At 41.8% G+C, this 16,997-nt stretch overlaps 1 protein-coding gene and 1 long non-coding RNA gene across 6 annotated transcripts in view; one reads left to right on the top strand and one right to left on the bottom strand.

Moving 5' to 3' along the window:
• Positions 1–16,997, bottom strand: part of TMTC4 (transmembrane O-mannosyltransferase targeting cadherins 4) — a 71,737-nt gene that overhangs the window by 6,896 nt on the left and 47,844 nt on the right. For all 5 annotated transcript variants that reach the window (XM_083437786.1, XM_083437787.1, XM_083437785.1 and 2 more), the window contains 7 exons: positions 15,941–16,038; positions 13,693–13,785; positions 9,252–9,413; positions 7,008–7,210; positions 4,092–4,263; positions 3,854–3,985; positions 129–208 (listed from right to left, as the gene is read on the bottom strand). In XM_083437786.1, coding sequence (XP_083293912.1) covers positions 129–208; positions 3,854–3,985; positions 4,092–4,263; positions 7,008–7,210; positions 9,252–9,413; positions 13,693–13,785; positions 15,941–16,038 — 940 coding nt within the window. The remainder of the gene's footprint in view (positions 1–128; positions 209–3,853; positions 3,986–4,091; positions 4,264–7,007; positions 7,211–9,251; positions 9,414–13,692; positions 13,786–15,940; positions 16,039–16,997) is intronic.
• On the top strand, positions 420–1,711 carry LOC310676419. Its single transcript, XR_014510555.1, has 2 exons — positions 420–1,146; positions 1,518–1,711. It is a non-coding gene; the product is annotated as an uncharacterized lncRNA (long non-coding RNA).

Below are 16,997 nucleotides of genomic sequence, written 5' to 3'. Positions count from 1 at the left end.
CAAATGAAAAAAAGGAAAAGTGCATATAGTGTCTCCACTTTCAGTTCATAGAGTCTTTTTCACAGTTTGTTTGCATTCATTGTGGGACACTTCCCTTTTCCTCTTTTAAACAGTAAACTGGCACATACCTGACAGCTTCCCTGTAATAGTTGATTGCAGCTGTTTGGTTGCCTTTATCAGCCAGGTTTTTGCCAACGTTATAATGAACCTGAAAGTAAAGGCCAGAAATGTATTAATTGTTCCATACATTTATTACTCTTAGATACTAATAATGCAGCATTTATCTCTGCAACTGCAATTTTGAAAATAGATTTATGGTTTAACAAAGCATCTTTCTTTTGTTTATAAATATATATACCACAGGTCAAGGTAAGTGCAACCTTCTTTGAATAATATGCATAATTTACAGTGATGGGCCAGGCTCAACATTGTTTGTGTGGGCCCACAATGTTATCTCTTTCCTTACACAGTGATAGTATGAAGTAGGATATATAGCGGGGACTCCATTAGGCTTTTAACACAGTCATGGTATGTTCAAATAGCATCAACAACTGCCAGGAAAAATAAAAAATGTAGCTGAAGAGAATATGACACAAGAATTAGAGAGAAGAAAAAAATAATCAGAGAACAAACATCCCAGTGAAAATGCAAGTCTTCAGCAACTTTGAAGTTCACCGAACATTTATCCAACTGAAAATTCATGCCTATTGGTTCTGCTACGTTTTGGTTGAATGTGTTTTTTAAATTTCCAACACAAATATTTACAGGAAGTTGTAGGTCAGCAAAGAACATATTTGAACTACTTGATCTTCTGCTGACTCTGCAAATTTCAGCCCTGCAGGTTTCTGGAAGAACTCTTTTAGATTTGGGGGGGGGGGCATGCAATTGAGTCCACAGCAGGCCCAAAATGACGTAGAAACCTGCCTCTCCTTGTACTGGGCCTATGCCTACTTCAGCATCATAGGTTAATGGTATTAACCAGTGTTGGTGCCTATGCCTTCGCTTAGCATGCTGACATTAGCCACAGAAGAGGGAAGGAGTATACTTTTATTGGTTGTGGCAGCAGCATTCCGAGCCAAGTAGTCTAGGCATCCCAACATGTTTGTATACCAGCTAAGGCCAGATCAATCTATTTTTGTTGTTGTTGTTTAGTCGTTTAGTTGTGTCCGACTCTTTGTGACCCCCTGGACCAGAGCACGCCAGGCACTCCTGTCTTCCACTGCCTCCTGCAGTTTGGCCAAACTCATGCTGGTAGCTTCAAGAACACTGTCCAACCATCTCGTCCTCTGCCGTCCCCTTCTCCTTGTGCTCTCCATCTTTCCCAACATCAGGGTCTTTTCCAGGGAGTCTTCTCTTCTCATGAGGGGGCCAAAGTACTGGAACCTCAGCTTCAGGATCTGTATTTCCAGTGAGCACTCAGGGCTGATTTTCTTAAGAATGGACATGTTTGATCTTCTTGCAGTCCATGGGACACTCAAGAGTCTCCTCCAACACCATAATCTATTTTTACTTACCAGCAAATACCATTCCCACTGCCAAACAAGTGTAACAAAGCCATTGGTTACACGATGGCAACTAATGAATCACTTTTCCCTGCCAAGAGCACCTTGAAACACAATGTGAAAGAAGGGTATACTTTTATTTTATTTGTATACAGCCCTCCATCTGTTTATCTCAGAGCAGCTCACAACATAAAAATATAAAATTAAAACCCCCCAAAATGCATAATAAAAGAACAAAAACAAACCAATAATAAATTCAATAAATAAATAAACTGCTGATCTCCTCTCACAACATGTTTGAAAGGGTATCGGATATAACAAGCCAAAGGCCTGGTTGAAGAAAAATGTTTTTGCTTGGCGCCTAAAGGTGTATAATGAAGGCGCCTGCTGAAATCTCCCAGGGAGGGAGTCCACAAACGGGAAATCCTACGTGCACACCACCATACAGTATATCCAACTCCAAATAGACCTTATGTTTTCAGAATTAAAACAGAAAGGAAAGTGCCATATTCACAATTGAGGAAACAGAAGCCAGAGGTCTAGCTACATCTTTTACAAGCATTCTACAATAAGGAAGTGTGAAACACTGTGTACCACAGAGTGTGGAAGAGGTATAGCTGCATTTTGTTGTGTGACAAAAAGGAACGGTTCAACCATGGGGTGGAGCTGCAGCAGTGCTGTTCTGTCTGCATGGGCAGTGACAGAGCCAATACAGTGCTTCTGTCTGCATGCCCTTATTCCTCCTGAATAAGTGGGATAAACAGCTCCTGCCCACTCCCAAACCAATCAGGGACAATGTGTTCCCTAGATCCACAAAGATTACCGCTCCTGAAAAACAAATGCTATACACAACAGCCATATATTGAACTATTATAGTTCCTCCGTTCCGTCTCCCTAAGGAACCCTAGGGAAATCAGTTTATAAGAGAGATGGAAATCTGTAGCATGCAATCCCAATTCTTTGTAAGTGCCCTACAGGTTTTTCAAAATTGGCTGCAAATGCTGGCGATACTGAACATTTTGTTTGCTTTGGGTCTTAAACTTCAGATTTTGTGTACTTTTTTTGGCTTACCAAACACAGTAAACTGCCTTTTGCTATCTTTCAGTAGGAAATGTGGGACATAAATTCAGTGAATCATCACCACCACCTTTTAGAATAAAGCATAGGCTAGAAAATTTCTAGTTCAGGTGTTTTAACTTTTCTGCATAAGCTAAGCCCTGAGAAACAGATATGGACTGAGAAAAGGATATGGATTGCCAAGTTCATTCATGAACCAATACAACTTTGATGCTAGGCAGATGTGATACACTGTTGCTCACTATTTTATATCCCACAACTGCTTTTAATAATGCATAAAAGCAGGGATTGACCTGATTTCCAGAGCAGCATTATGCATGCAAAGAACAATACAGATCTTGAATTGTCTGTGATCCTCTTATGCTCATTCCTGCCATTAAACGCCACAGTGAAAGAAATCCTCTGCGCGGGATAACTTTTAAGGTTGCATCTTTACTGGAACTGATAGTTTGCTTGGGAGTTAAGCAAAGCAGTGTGAATTCTTCAATTGCCATTCCTATAAGCCCAGCTTGGAAACCTGGGGTGCAAACCAGCATATGACCACTTAAATTAAGACCAGGTAACCTGGCACTCAACATTGAATCAGGGATCTGAATCAGCGGCGGAGGAAGCCACTCAGGCACCTGGGGCAGCGTGCCCATAGGGGCGGGGCGAGCCACCCATAGGGGCAGGGCGAGGGCAGGGCACACCGCGGGGCTCCTGAATCTGCCTGCCTCCTCCCACTCAGTCACCCTACGGGTGGGGTGGGGAGGCAGCCTGCCTGTGTGGCTTGGACATACTGCAGGCCCCGCGGTGAGTTCCGCCCGGCATTTTGTCCCCTCCCTCAGTGGTGACACCCAGGGCGGCCCGCACCGACTGTACTCCCCTTCCTCTGCCTCTGATCTGAATTAGTATTCACCAGCCTTTTCAGACCCAGGACCCACCTTTAACTAAAGATTGTTTGGGGACCTGTTTCTCTTTCTTTCTTATGTTTGTATCAGGCTGCAACTTGGTAGTAGCTCCCGACACACCAGTTGAAGACCAATGCTCTAAAGGATGGGAAAGGCACACAGAAATGTACCACAGGGATGTAGCTACATTTTAGATCCAAATGACAAGAGGAACAAAAAATAGTTTTTGAACTTACTTGGTGGTGTGGTGGTGTTTTCACTTAAATGAAAACACTTTCAGATTTTTAATTTCCTTTACATTTGTTCAAATTTTTACTTCAAAATAGGGATTTGCCTTTACAGAGTGCAATGCATATGGCTATTGCATATTACTCCAAAACTTACTTTTGCATTCAGTGGACACACAGACAAAGCACTCCTAAAAAGTTGTTCTTCAGATCTCCACTGGTTACTGCGGATAACGCAACGCCACACATTTACCAACAAGAGGCCCAGCAGAGCAGCAACAAGAAATTTCTTGGAGAGAAGAAACACATGTTAGGAACCACATTTAAAGCTGTGTGTGTGTGTGTGTGTGTGTGTGTGTACCTGTTGTCAGTTATATGGATCCTTTTGTTAGTACCTTTTTTTTAGCTTGTCTGCTCAATAGACTGAATCCGTATGTAATCAGCATGCAATAGCCAATACTCGGGAGGTAGGTTACTCTTTCTGCAACAACAAATCCAACTCGAAAGAACAGATTACTTGCAGGAAGGAAAGGGATGATGAGAAATCCCAAACCCAATGTCAGGATTCTGGAAGGCAGAAAGTAAGTTACAGGATGAACAACGCAATCATGACTTCTTATGATATTTTTATGCTACAACTTAGTATCTACATGTAAAAAGCTGGGGTTTCAAAGAATCTAATTGAATTCTGTCTTTTTAGCATGGAATCTTTAGAATCCATGCCGAATTCCATTCAGTGACATCAGAAATACGGTATCATATGGGAAAAATTCATGCCATGGCTCTTTTCTATACCAATATCTTCCCAGGAATGGTAATGCTGTTGCATGAAGGAACTGCTGCATGGGCTCCTCTGTGGGGAAACCTGTAGATTTCTGATGTTACTAAGCAGGGTGGGAAGGAACTACTCAGTGGAAGATCTCGTATCATTAAAGGTCATGTTGGAAAATACTCCAAGCAATCAGTTGCGTTAATGATGTCCGTGTGCTTGCCATGTAATAGTTTGGTGATCCAAAGTTTAACATAATGTACTCAATCTAGACATGCTAAATATGCATGGGAAGCCCTTGTTTTGAAGGGGTTACCTAAATGGGAAGGGGAGTATTTAGTAGGGGTGTATAGCAGCTCTTTGCTGGGGCTCAATAATGAGGTGAACTGGGGTGATTTCACCACTCCCTGAGCTGGACCACAGGGTCACCAAAGCACCCAGTCACTCCCTCCACAAGACCTCATGTTGCTCTGCTGCTCTATAGTTTTTGTACTATACTTTGTGTAAACTATATTTCTATGTTTCCCTCCATACACATATGTTTCCCTAGGTCCATGGGCTTTGCAAAAAGCAAGATGTTCAGAATGCTATCTGTGAAGCACTAAAGTGCTCTGGGTGATTTTGTTGTTGTTGGAAGCAGAGCAGCTGAAGATTTTTATTTTTTTAAGTAAGATGCTTCATTTATCTTTTTTTTTTTAAGACCACTGTTTTGCTTGGGCGAGGGGTGGGAATCCTCTTGAGTGCTTCAGCGCTCCACAGGCACTATTCTGAACACTTGAACCTTGTAATGTCTATCTATAGGAGGACACAAGCACAAGAAAGTTAAGCCAGCCGCTATGAAGCTGCTAATAAAAGTTATTTTAAGGTAATCAAGAGAGGCAACCCCCCACTCCCTCCTCAAAATTATGAAGCCAATATGGATTTGCTGGTTTTAGTCCATTTCTGGGGGAAAAAATGAAAGTGTTATTGACCTTTTCTTTGTTTAAAATGTCACATTTTAAAAAGTTATCTAGCACAAGACCCCCTGGAACTACCCGCCTGCGATTTGGTAGGTTTAATGCACTCTAGAGAAGCCCCCATGCCTGTAGATTTAATCCCCACTTCTGTCATAAGGGCAACAAGTTACAGCTGTTTTTTAGATTCTCCTGATATTTAGTATGTATAATGAGAAACACTAACAGACACAAAGTATTTCCTTGTGGCATCAGGGTCTAGTTTTTAGCAAAATGTCTCTACAATATAATTACTTTTTTACCACTGGTATCACTGGGCACAAGAGTTCTTCCTACTTTATGCTTTACCACAGATCATGTGTATTTGCTTTGCTTTCCCCCCACTATACACAAGCACAAATGATTAACTGCAAAAATCCCTGTTTATGTCAGGTCTGCTTTCTGTGATTCCAGGATACGGTTGTGTTTGTGCGTTCTGGATATCATCCAGGAACACATGTATGGAAGAAAATATTTTGATAGCTTATCATCCAAATATTAGCATACAAACAAAAAGAAACTTTTAAGGATCTGCCAAGGAAAATGAGGGGGCAGGGGATCCAAGGTATCTTAAGTGAAAAATTCCTGAAGCAAAAATGCAAGATGTAATCACATCTATGTGTTGTACGCAAACCAAAAAGATGGCAGCCGGCCCAGGGGTTAAGAGCGCAAGCTGTGACACTGCTGGTTCAAAGCTCACACCTTAGGCAAGCCACTATTTCGCAGGAATGAATACTACCTTGCAGGACTATTGTAAAAGTATGGAAATAATGCACATGAACTGCTATTAAGCACTATTAGGTCATTTGTTTTTATTTATTTTTAAAGGGAAAAGCTGGATCAAGATTAGCAAGAATCCTTGTGAAGGAATAAAAGGCCAATTTGAACAAGGTGCAGTTTTGCCAATTAAAAGGATTAAATGTTTGGTTCAAGAACACCAGAACAACACCTGTAATATCTTCTCAAAAAATATTGTTTCATCCTCTTAAAGCAACTTTCATTTCTCTAAAACGACAGGGGTTCCCCTAGCCCACCCCATATTATTTTCTCTCTGACTGTTTACTGATGAAGAGTAATCACTCTGGGACAGCATTTTATTTTTTTAATCAACAACCAGAACCATTTTTTTCCTAAAAGTTTTTTCTTAAGGCTTTTATTATTATTATTATTATTAACAAAAGAAACATTGTGGAAAGAGGCGAAGGAAAACAACATACTTCAATTACACTTTATTCTGACCACAAATTACTTTTTACCCCCTACAGAGTTAAGGATCTGAAAATGCCATTTCAGAAAGAACATAAAGCAGCCATCCGTACCTCCCTTTTACAAGTTTGCCTCCCCATAGTCAGTGTAAAAAAATGATGGAGCCAAATTGGGAAGAGAATGCAAGTTGGAGCTATAAATATTTATTTGAACTGGGTTTGCCAAGGTATATTGATTCCACTGATTTGTTGTTATTTTTAAAAAAAAAGGAAGAGGAGGAAGATGAAGAGTGTTGGAAATAAGAAAACCCAATTAGAAATTTAAAATTCAATAATGTCGTTTACCTTCTCTTCTGGCTGTCTTCAGAGCACAAGGCTTGGCACATCAGAGCAATTAGGCAGAACCAAAGAACTGCTAGTGCAATTATTCTCCAGTCACTGACTGATTTAATAAGGGGCACGCAGCCCATTGACCAATCAAAACACAGCCACCAGGGACACAGCAGCAACCATGCATTCAACGAATAGTAGTAATTATAGTTTATAGCCTGTCAGTCAAAGGAAAAACAAACATTTACTTCATACTGAACTTTAAGAGGCTGTTAGGAAGGGGGGAAGGGGGCAAAATCACTACTACTTTTTCAGATCGCCTAGTTTTTATTTAACCCTCCTCTTTAACAAAACTGTTTATCAGATAAAACACTTATTGGCTCCAAGACTCTAGCCTAATCAAATGTAAGTTAATTAACGTTATCTCAGTGTAATTGCATGTTCTGCTGTCCCCTGTTCTCCACTATACAAATTTGGCTGCCCAAAAGAATCTTCTTTTCTAGGAAGGCTTGTATGGTTACAATCCAGTGGGTGCTACTGGCAATATCCCACTTCTGGCTTTTGCTCAAAGTTCTTTGGCTTCTGCACTTAACAGTGGGCTCTGCCTTATGCAGCTCCAGTGGTCAAAGCATAGAGAACATATGTGACTGAAAAACTATGGCTACTCAGATCAAGACAGTTCTGTATCATTAATCTAACCAGACTGTGGTAGATCCAGCAGAGCCATTCACTTTGAAGTAGACATTTCCAAAACAATAAAAAAATCCCCTGATCCAAAAGTGAGCATAATTTATTTATTTTTTAAACAGGAGTGGGGAGACCTTGATAATATGCCCCCCCTTGTGGTTCCGGCTTAAACTGGGCTTTGGGCAAGAGGCACAAGGCTCTGATAGGGTCCCACAGCCCTCCTACCTCCTTCCCGAAGCCCAGCAAACACATGTCTGGCTTGGGAAGGAGGCAGGAGGACTCTAGGACCAGTGGCGTGCAGCCAGTGGCCTCAGGGGACTAGAGTAGTCCCTTAAATGTTCCCCTGGCACCTCCTTCCCAAAACCCAGGAAGCTTCTGCCTGGCTTAGGCAGGGAGGAACGATGCTCACATGCACGACGTCGCGACATACAACACACATTCACCTTCACAAGCTGGTGCCTCTGGTCCTAACCTTTCCCCTATGAAAAATTTCACCACACATCACTATCTAGGACCCTGTCACACCTCCTTCCCGAAGCCAGGTTAGCACTCACTGGGCTTTGAGAAGGTGTCCTCTGCCAGGACCACATAACACCAGTCCTGAGAGATCTGCATTGGCTCCCAGTACGTTTCCGAGCACAATTCCAAGTGTTGGTGCTGACCTTTAAAGCCCTAAACGGCCTCGGTCCTGTATACCTGAGGGAGCATCTCCACCCCCAACATTCAGCCCGGACACTGAGATCCAGCACCGAAGGCCTTCTGGCAGTTCCCTCATTGTGAGAAGTGAGGTTACAGGGAACCAGACAGAGGGCCTTCTCGGTAGTGGCATCCGCCCTGTGGAAGGCCCTCCCTTCAGATGTGAAGAAAATAAGTAGCTATCTTATATTTAAAAGACATCTGAAGGCAACCCTGTTTAGGGAAGTTTTTAATATTTAATGCTGTGTTGTTTTTAACACTTGATTGGAAGCTGCCCAGAGTAGCTGGGGAAACTCAGCCAGATGGGCGGGGTATAAATAATAAATTATTATTATTATTATTATTATGGACGTGTGTGTGTGTAAACCTCTGGCTTTTGCATGGCTGGAATGTAACCCACTGTACAAAGGTCAAGAGTCAAGTTCATTCCTCCACCCCTTTCTGCCCCCAGCCCTGTCCACAACTGGTGTGTGGCTGTCAGAAGTTGCCCATAAGAAATGTGGACATTGGACTGAATAAGGTTCCACACCCGATTTAAAACATTCACATTCTAAAAGCATCATTCATTCAGCACCCTCAAGGAATGACACTTTTGCCACTTTGATGGTTCAACTCTTGTAAGCTATGTATGAACACACAAAGCTGCCTGATGCCAAATCAGACTGTTGGTTCATCTAGTCCAGTACTGTCTACTCGGACTGGCAGCAGTCCACAAAAGCCTTTTTGCAAGCCTACCCTTGGGAGTTGCCAGAAACTGAATGGGAGAACTTGCCATGTACAAAGCATTTGTTCTGGAAATGACACATGGCCCCTTCGCTTTTTTAAAAAAAGCCTTAATTTGTTAGCTCACTGAAAAGCAATGCCTTTGCCACTTACCCTCACAAATATACTGTCTGCGAATGAAGCTGGGTTATCCACTTCAGTAAACGCCGGTGGTCCTGTGCCCATAATCCGCCAGCGCACATACAGCATGGTGGCTCCTCCGGATAACAGAAGAGTCATCCTGAACAGAAGTCCTTTTCTAAACACCACTAGACTCTAGAGAGGAAGAGAGCAAAAGAAAAGGAAAAGCTCAGGTCATCACAACTTTTTCCTTTTAACAACTGCAAATTCAGACAGATACTAATTCAGACAGTACTAATGCTTCTCTAACTTTGCCATCTACTGACCCAATTAATGATAATGATGATAGTAATAATAAAGGCTCCTGCGCTTGTAACAGACACATGGTAGAAAAAAGTTTGGTTGCTGTATTGTACTACAGTGATTTAATGGTGAGTGAAGCCATCCCACTATTAAAGACATCATATCCCCATACAGGCGAGACAGAGTACAGACAATACAACGCTGCCAACAAAGACTCTGCCAAGCATGGAGCGAATTGTACAAGTAGCCCTGCATTGCATTTATATTCCATTTTCCACAGAAGTGCAGAAAAGGCACAGCAGTCAGTGTGGTGTAGTGGTTAGGCGTGTTCGACACAAGTTCAAAGACCTATGCTGCCCTGAAGCTCACTGGGTCACCACCTCAGGCCAGTCTCTTAGTCTAACTTACCTCATAAGGTGGTTTTGGGGTGTGTGGAGAAAACCACATGCAGCTCCTTCCAAGAAAGGTGGGATATACAGTACATGGACTTAGGTGCTGCCTGGTGGCGCTTAATGGGGTAGAAGCAGGAGGAGACAAATTGATGCAGTAGCCTGGAGCTGGTGTAATAATCAAGCCCAATTCCACCACCGCCTCTCTATTCTCTTTTATGAGGCTGCTGCTAATGGGGATCCTACCAGTTACATTTCTGCCTACTGGCACATTCATTGAGTAGAACATGGGAACTTTTGTGCCACCAGAAACGACACTGGTGTGAGAGCCAGTGTGGTGTAGTGGTTAAGAGCGGTGGACTCGTAATCTGGTGAACCGGGTTCGCGTCTCCGCTCCCCCACATGCAGCTGCTGGGTGACCTTGGGCTAGTCACACTTCTTTGAAGTCTCTCAGCCCTACTCACCTCACAGAGTGTTTGTTGTGGGGGAGGAAGGGAAAGGAGATTGTTAGCCGCTTTGAGACTCCTTCGGGTAGTGATAAAGCGGGATATCAAATCCAAACTCTTCTTCTTCTTGGCATGCAGAGGCTAGAGGGCTGGGTGGAGAGGTACCTCCATCCAATCCATGACCCCATCCCATCTGGTTCAAAGGGTTTTAGTAAGTATCCTGGCTTTTAAAGATAAAGTAAATCTTAAGTCCCACTTGCTGCGAAAGAAGGGTAATACCAATGTGGGCAATCTCAGAAGCCAGCTTTCCCCTGTTGCCATTCTGCCGCCCTTACCCAGTGGACTAAGATTTAAGACTTTGATGCGCCTATCCAGGATCGTGAGAAGACAGACAGTTTATGCAAGCAGTGGAAATAGATGCACCAAGAAGAAAAACAACATTCTGTGCCCAAGTAATCCAGGATTTCTGAAGAAAATAGATAGGTCTCAAAGCCTCTCCTCAGCTTCATATTTATTTTTTTCATGTTTGGAAAACTGCAGGAAGAAGCCTTCATATGAGAATCAATGGTGGTCCCATTTGAATCCTGGCCCAAATTAAGTTCAACAACTGTGAGCCACATGATAGCGACATAAAAGTTTGTGAGGCAACTGTTGTTATAGCAACACTACCGGTTACTAGTATAGGGTACAGATATGAAATTCTTCAGCATATCCTCATATTATTAGTATCCTACCTTGCAGTATTACAGACACAATAGGGAACTGCAAGAACATGAAAGTCTAATAAACAAACTTGCTGTTTGCTCTGGTTCATCTACACCATAAAGATTTACAATAAAACATAGGCTCCAATCTTCAGCATACTGACTTGGAAATATGCCCCACTGAAATCAATGGGGTTTGCTTCCAAGTAGGCACGTTTGAAGCTGGTTGCAAAGGGAAAGAAGATGCATTGTATTATCAAAGCTTTTGATCAGGCATTCGAAACAGCAAGTTTCTAAAAAGAATCTGTATGTATTTTATTTGTTACATCAGGCACTAGAGTACTCTCACTGCTTTAACCACCCTGAATTTATAAAATTTAGAATTTATCATGGTGGCAATAGTTATTTAAAGTATGGAACAGCCACCATGACATAGCATTTCTTACTCAGCAACCACATGTAATTGTATTTAGCATTTCACTGTATTTGACAGATGACATGCAACACTCTAAAGCATTTGACTAACAAATAAATAACCGACACCCTGTTTTATTTTGTATTTGATAGTGGATACGCAATGTAATATGAGATTTGGCAGCAGCTCACAGCATTTGACAATTGCTAAACACCAAAAACAATCAAAGGAGCCTGCTAACACTAGTGTTTCAAATTCTGCGGTAAAATGTCAAATGAGCGCTTTAATTTTCAGCAAAGTTTTTTTATATATAAAAAAAAACCATTTAGCATAATGAGCTACATTGCAGGGGGTTGGACTAGATGACCCTTGGGGTCCCTTCCAACTCTGCAGTTCTATGAGTCTATGATTGTATGAAATCTTGAAGAGCCACTGGCAGTCATTGTAGACAATATTAAGCAGTAGACTATGTCCTTAAAGCTCTCATGTTTCTAGGCTCAACCATGTAAGGAAGAAGAAAGCTTCTAGCTTCTCTGAGGGAAATAAGAGATCAGTTTGGCTGGGGGAAAGCTCTCACAGAAGCCATTAGAGAGAAAGAGCTACATTAGGAGGCTGAGGTCTGGAAATTTGAATAGTCACTTGGCTAAAAGTCTGAGCCCCCCCCCCCCCCAAAAAAAAAGGAGGGAAGGAGGGAGGGAAAAAGGAGAGAAGATGCTAATGAGAATGGGCACCAAGAAGAAAAATCTAAGGGACTTAAAGAGATGCATGTTGAAGCCTGGAAGAGGTTTAGGGAGAGAGAAGCAAGTGTTGGCCAGTCAACTTGTGGCCAGTCAAAAGCAGGATAAAATGGAATGAAAAGTATGGACTTGCAAGAACAGAAGACAGTAAATACAGTGGTGCCTCGCAAGACGAAATTAATTCGTTCCGCGAGTCTCTTCGTCTAGCGGTTTTTTCGTCTTGCGAAGCAACCCTATTAGCGGTTTAGCAGCTATTAGCGGCTATTAAAGGCTTAAAGGATTAATGGATTAGCTGCTAAAAGGCTATTAGTGGTTTAGCGGCTTAGAAAAAGGGGGTGGGGAGCGAAAAAAAATGCAAGACATTTTCGTCTTGCGAAGCAAGCCCATAGGGAAATTCGTCCTGTGAAGCGCATTGAAAAACGGAAAACCCTTTCGTCTAGCGGGTTTTCCGTCTTGCGAGGCATTCGTCTTGCGGGGCACCACTGTATATGAAGCTAAACAAAGGAGACCATAGGAGCCAACTCAGCTTCCTCAATAAAATATCTGAGGGGCATTGTCATTCAAATGGTGTGCATGCACTGCTTCTTATGCGGGGCAGGGCTTACCTTAACCCCCACCCCCCGGCCAATATTTTATTCAAGTTTGGAGCCCTGAAAGTAAGCCTGGAACAAAGGTTCCCATAAGGCAGGCATAGGCAAACTCGGCCCTCCAGATGTTTTGGAACTACAACTCCCATCATCCCTGACCAATGGTCCTGTTAGCTAGGGATGATGGAAGTTGTAGTCCCAAAACATCTGGAGGGTCAAGTTTGCCTATGCCTGCCATAAGGCCTGAACTACATTGGGTGAGGACTGAGAAGATTCTGTACGCTACTGCTACAGGAAGGAAGTGAGCAAGCCAGGGGACTTTAAAAGTTCAGGAAGGTGATGTTTTTTTTAAAATATGTATTTGCATTATATTTTTTTTAAAAAAAACCACACACAAAACAGGGGCGCAAATCTACATATCACCTCCTCCACCTACTCATCTTAAGGTGGCACAAAGCACAATGTATATTCATTGTTAAAAAAAAAATCCAAAACAAAAAACAGAATTGTGATCAGAAGACAAGAGTTGCTATTGGAAAATGAGATTTTAAAGGATGTAATTTTGTTATTCTAAGAAGAGATAATCTGATCCACATGATTGACTAGTTTTAGCAGCATTCCCTCTGATATTCAGAGCAGTGCTCCACAGAACAGTTGCAGTAAGTCAAGTTAAAGGATCTGCAATATTGAGGCTTATTGGGGCTGAAATCATGAACACTCACATTTTGAAGGCAACGTTCTGTCATAGTGTTTGACCTCCAAATAATCTCACTTACTAGATCAAAGAACAGCTTGATCTTTCATGCTGCTGTAGATGTATTGACGCTAACACTTAAATGCTTACTGTATAAAGTTAAAAGCGGCAGCTCTTTTAAATATATAAATGGAATCACCTCCAGCGACTTGTCCTTGCGCAGTATCTTCAAAAGAACTTCCAAAATATTGAGCTTGTTAATCATCACAGCATCAAAAAGAGCGTTCAAACCCTAAGAAGACAGGGATGAAAACAAAACAGGGGGAAGGTGAAAGAAGGTTAAGAAAGAGAAAGGAGAGATTTGTCTCGTTTAAATTTTGGTATGTATTTACACTATCTCCACTGCCTTGCGGGATATCATCAAGAAGGGAAAAGGCTAAGGATTAAACACTATACATATCCAGAGTGGAGTCCCTAAGATGGTTGGATGGCGCCTTGGACGCCTCCTTTCGGCAACTCCTGCAGCCAAACTGGTGCCAAATGTATTGCTCTGCTTTCCTTTGAGCCGTATCAGTGAGCAGCCCAGAACCCCCATACATACTGCCCAGGATTGTGCCCTGCGAAGGTCACTTCCTAATGCAGCAGTTTCACTTCACCCCCAGAGGCACAATCCACTGTCTCTTGAGACAGATGGATACCACCAACAAGAGTCACACCATGCAGTTCAATAATTACTCTGGATCTGTGTAGGTCTCTTAAGCCTCAGTTCAATTACAAGCCTTTCCCAGCCTGTTTTGGACTACAACCCAGCAGCAGCCATGCTGGCTGGGGTTGATGGAAGTTGTTGTCCAAAATGTGTGGAGAGCACCAGATTGGAGAAGGCTGGCCTAAACCACTTCATTTACCGTATTTTTTGCTCTATAAGACTCACTTTTTCCCCTCCCAAAAAGTAAGGGGAAATGTTGTGTGCGTCTTATGGAGCGAATACAGGCTGCACAGCTATCCCAGAAGCCAGAACAGCAAGAGGGATTGCTGCTTTCACTGCGCAGCGATCCCTCTTGCTGTTCTGACTTCTGAGATTCAGAATATATTTTTTCTTGTTTTCCTCCTCCAAAAACTAGGTGCGTCTTGTGGTCTGGTGCGTCTTATAGAGCGAAAAATACGGTAACTATTTATTTGTTTAAACAGAATTTCTATAACTGACATGAAAGTTTTTTTGTTTTAAAAATCAGTATATACATTTTATGAAATAAATAAAAACAGCTGCCTAATTTTTGAAAACCTCTAAGCGGTTTACATAACAGTACCGTAGGTCCTGAATGAACCATGTGCAAGAGAAGCAGGGAAAACACTTTGGAACAAAGCTCAGATCAATGTTAATATACAAAAACACCTGAGAAACAAACCAGGAAGTTAATCCAGAGTTTTGACATCTCGGTTTGTTTAAACTAACTTTGGCTAAAATAAGCCAGTGTCCCCAAGTTTTTTATGTGGCCCAAAGTGAAACTGTGGTTTATTCTACAATGAAAGGGGAAGATTTATCTCTCCTTATTTTGTCTGAAAAGGAGGAGGAAGCAGTGCCTCAGCCTACAGTTCACTGCAACTCATTCATGAGGGCCTTCTCGGTAGTGGCGCCCGACCTGTGGAACGCCCTCCCATCAGATGTCAAGGAAATAAGCAACTATCTGACTTTTAGAAGACATCTGAAGGCAGCCCTGTTTAAGGAAGTTTTTAATGTTTGATGTTTCATTGTGTTTTTAATGTTCTGTTGGGAGCCGCCCAGAGTGGCTGGGGAAACCCAGCCAGATGGGCAAGGTATACATAATAAATTATTAATTATTATTATATGTTCACCCACACCATTCTTTAGGAGTTGATGGAGCTGGACTAAAGCTTGAGTGACTTCCATGTAACCAATAACTTCCTACTGTCATTATGTGATTGGTTATGAAGCACTGCTATGAAAAATCTTCCACACTATGCCTTCCTTGCATGTGGTGAAGAGTTGGGTCTCACACCAAGAGTCCTAAATTATCAATCTCATAGAGAGAAATGAGAGCAACGAGGCAATAAGACGCTCTTGCAAGTCTTAACCAAGTATAATGCAGACAGACTTGGGAGATTATTCATGGAACCATTGGTGTACATTCTTCAGTAATACCAACAGTAACTCATGTAGTGAAATCAGCACTCGGCACACCTTCAGACTTGGCGAATACCAAATCTGAAAGCACTTGCAATAGAAATCAGAGAACAAAAACGGGAAAAGAGGAAAGATTATTATGATTATCGTTGCTGAATTTACCACATATTTTCTGTAAGAAAGCCTAAGCGATGCACAAACCATAAGGGACACATATTTTGCCATATGAAGAGAGTTTATTTAACAGTGAGCTGCTTTTGGCTGATAAGAAATGTCAATGCTTAACTGTTAAGAGAAGGCTTACCAGTATTGTGATTCCTTGTTCTTTACACAGCATGGCTAGAGCTCCTAGGAGGACGCTCAGTAAGACCCAGGCAGTAGAAAATTGGGCTCCTTCTTTACCTATCAGTTTAAAAACAGGGCATAAAGAAAAGAAACTGACAACATATAGAAGCATTGACATTGGCCCTAGGTGGAAAGTTGTTCTATCATTCAAGGATATGCTCTTTGTCAATTACTTTAAAAATGTTTAAGATAAGAGAAAATGTGGTCTGCTTTTCATGGTTCAAATTTTCAGTAAGACAGATAGAATGTAGACACACATGTTCATTCCATTAGCAAGTTACTGCCTGACATTAATATACAATAAATTCTGTTAGCAAATTTTAGGCTTCTGCTACAGATTAAGAGTACAGCACAAGCTTTTTTAAAAAAGCAGTAATTTGCACATAGATCTACCAAGCAAGTCAAAAATATCCCTCTGAACAAAAATACTGTGATTAAAATTGGCTGCTTTCCCAATACCAAATGGGAATTTTCTGAAGCCTTTCCACAAAACGTTATTTCGCACACCCTTCCCCCCACAACAGTGACTTCAGAAAACCCTTCCATTTGCCAACTCCATAATGCTACTGATTTCAAAGTCACAAACAGAGGACCTGTTCTCACTTCGCATTCTGTGCTCCAATATGGATACCTACCTAAAGTGCAAAATAAATGTCTCTTGGTATGTCGGAAAGGAACATTAATAATTAATAAATTAACGTTACTTATAATTCAACAGTCAGGGTCAAACTAGACAAAATAATGGAGACCAATGAGAGGGCCTCCTTTCTTTTTTCATTTATTTTCAAAGCAGTCTTGGAGTTCTGAACGGGATGAGGATCACTGCATTGGAGGATGGGATTTAAACCTTCCCCCTGCATCATTTACTTGATCTGAACACATACTCCCCACAATCTGCTAGTTGTCCTGTTTACCTGTATGTTTGTGTACCTGTATGTTTTCCTGAATGAGGAAAATAGTGCTTACATTATGCTCCCAAACAAGATTTGTGGTAAGGCTCAATACATGTATGAGAG

This window comes from Podarcis tiliguerta (assembly GCF_965153285.1).
Source record: "Podarcis tiliguerta genome assembly, chromosome: 4".
Lineage (NCBI taxonomy): Eukaryota > Metazoa > Chordata > Lepidosauria > Squamata > Lacertidae > Podarcis > Podarcis tiliguerta.
This window is presented reverse-complemented; position numbering and strand designations above follow the sequence as displayed.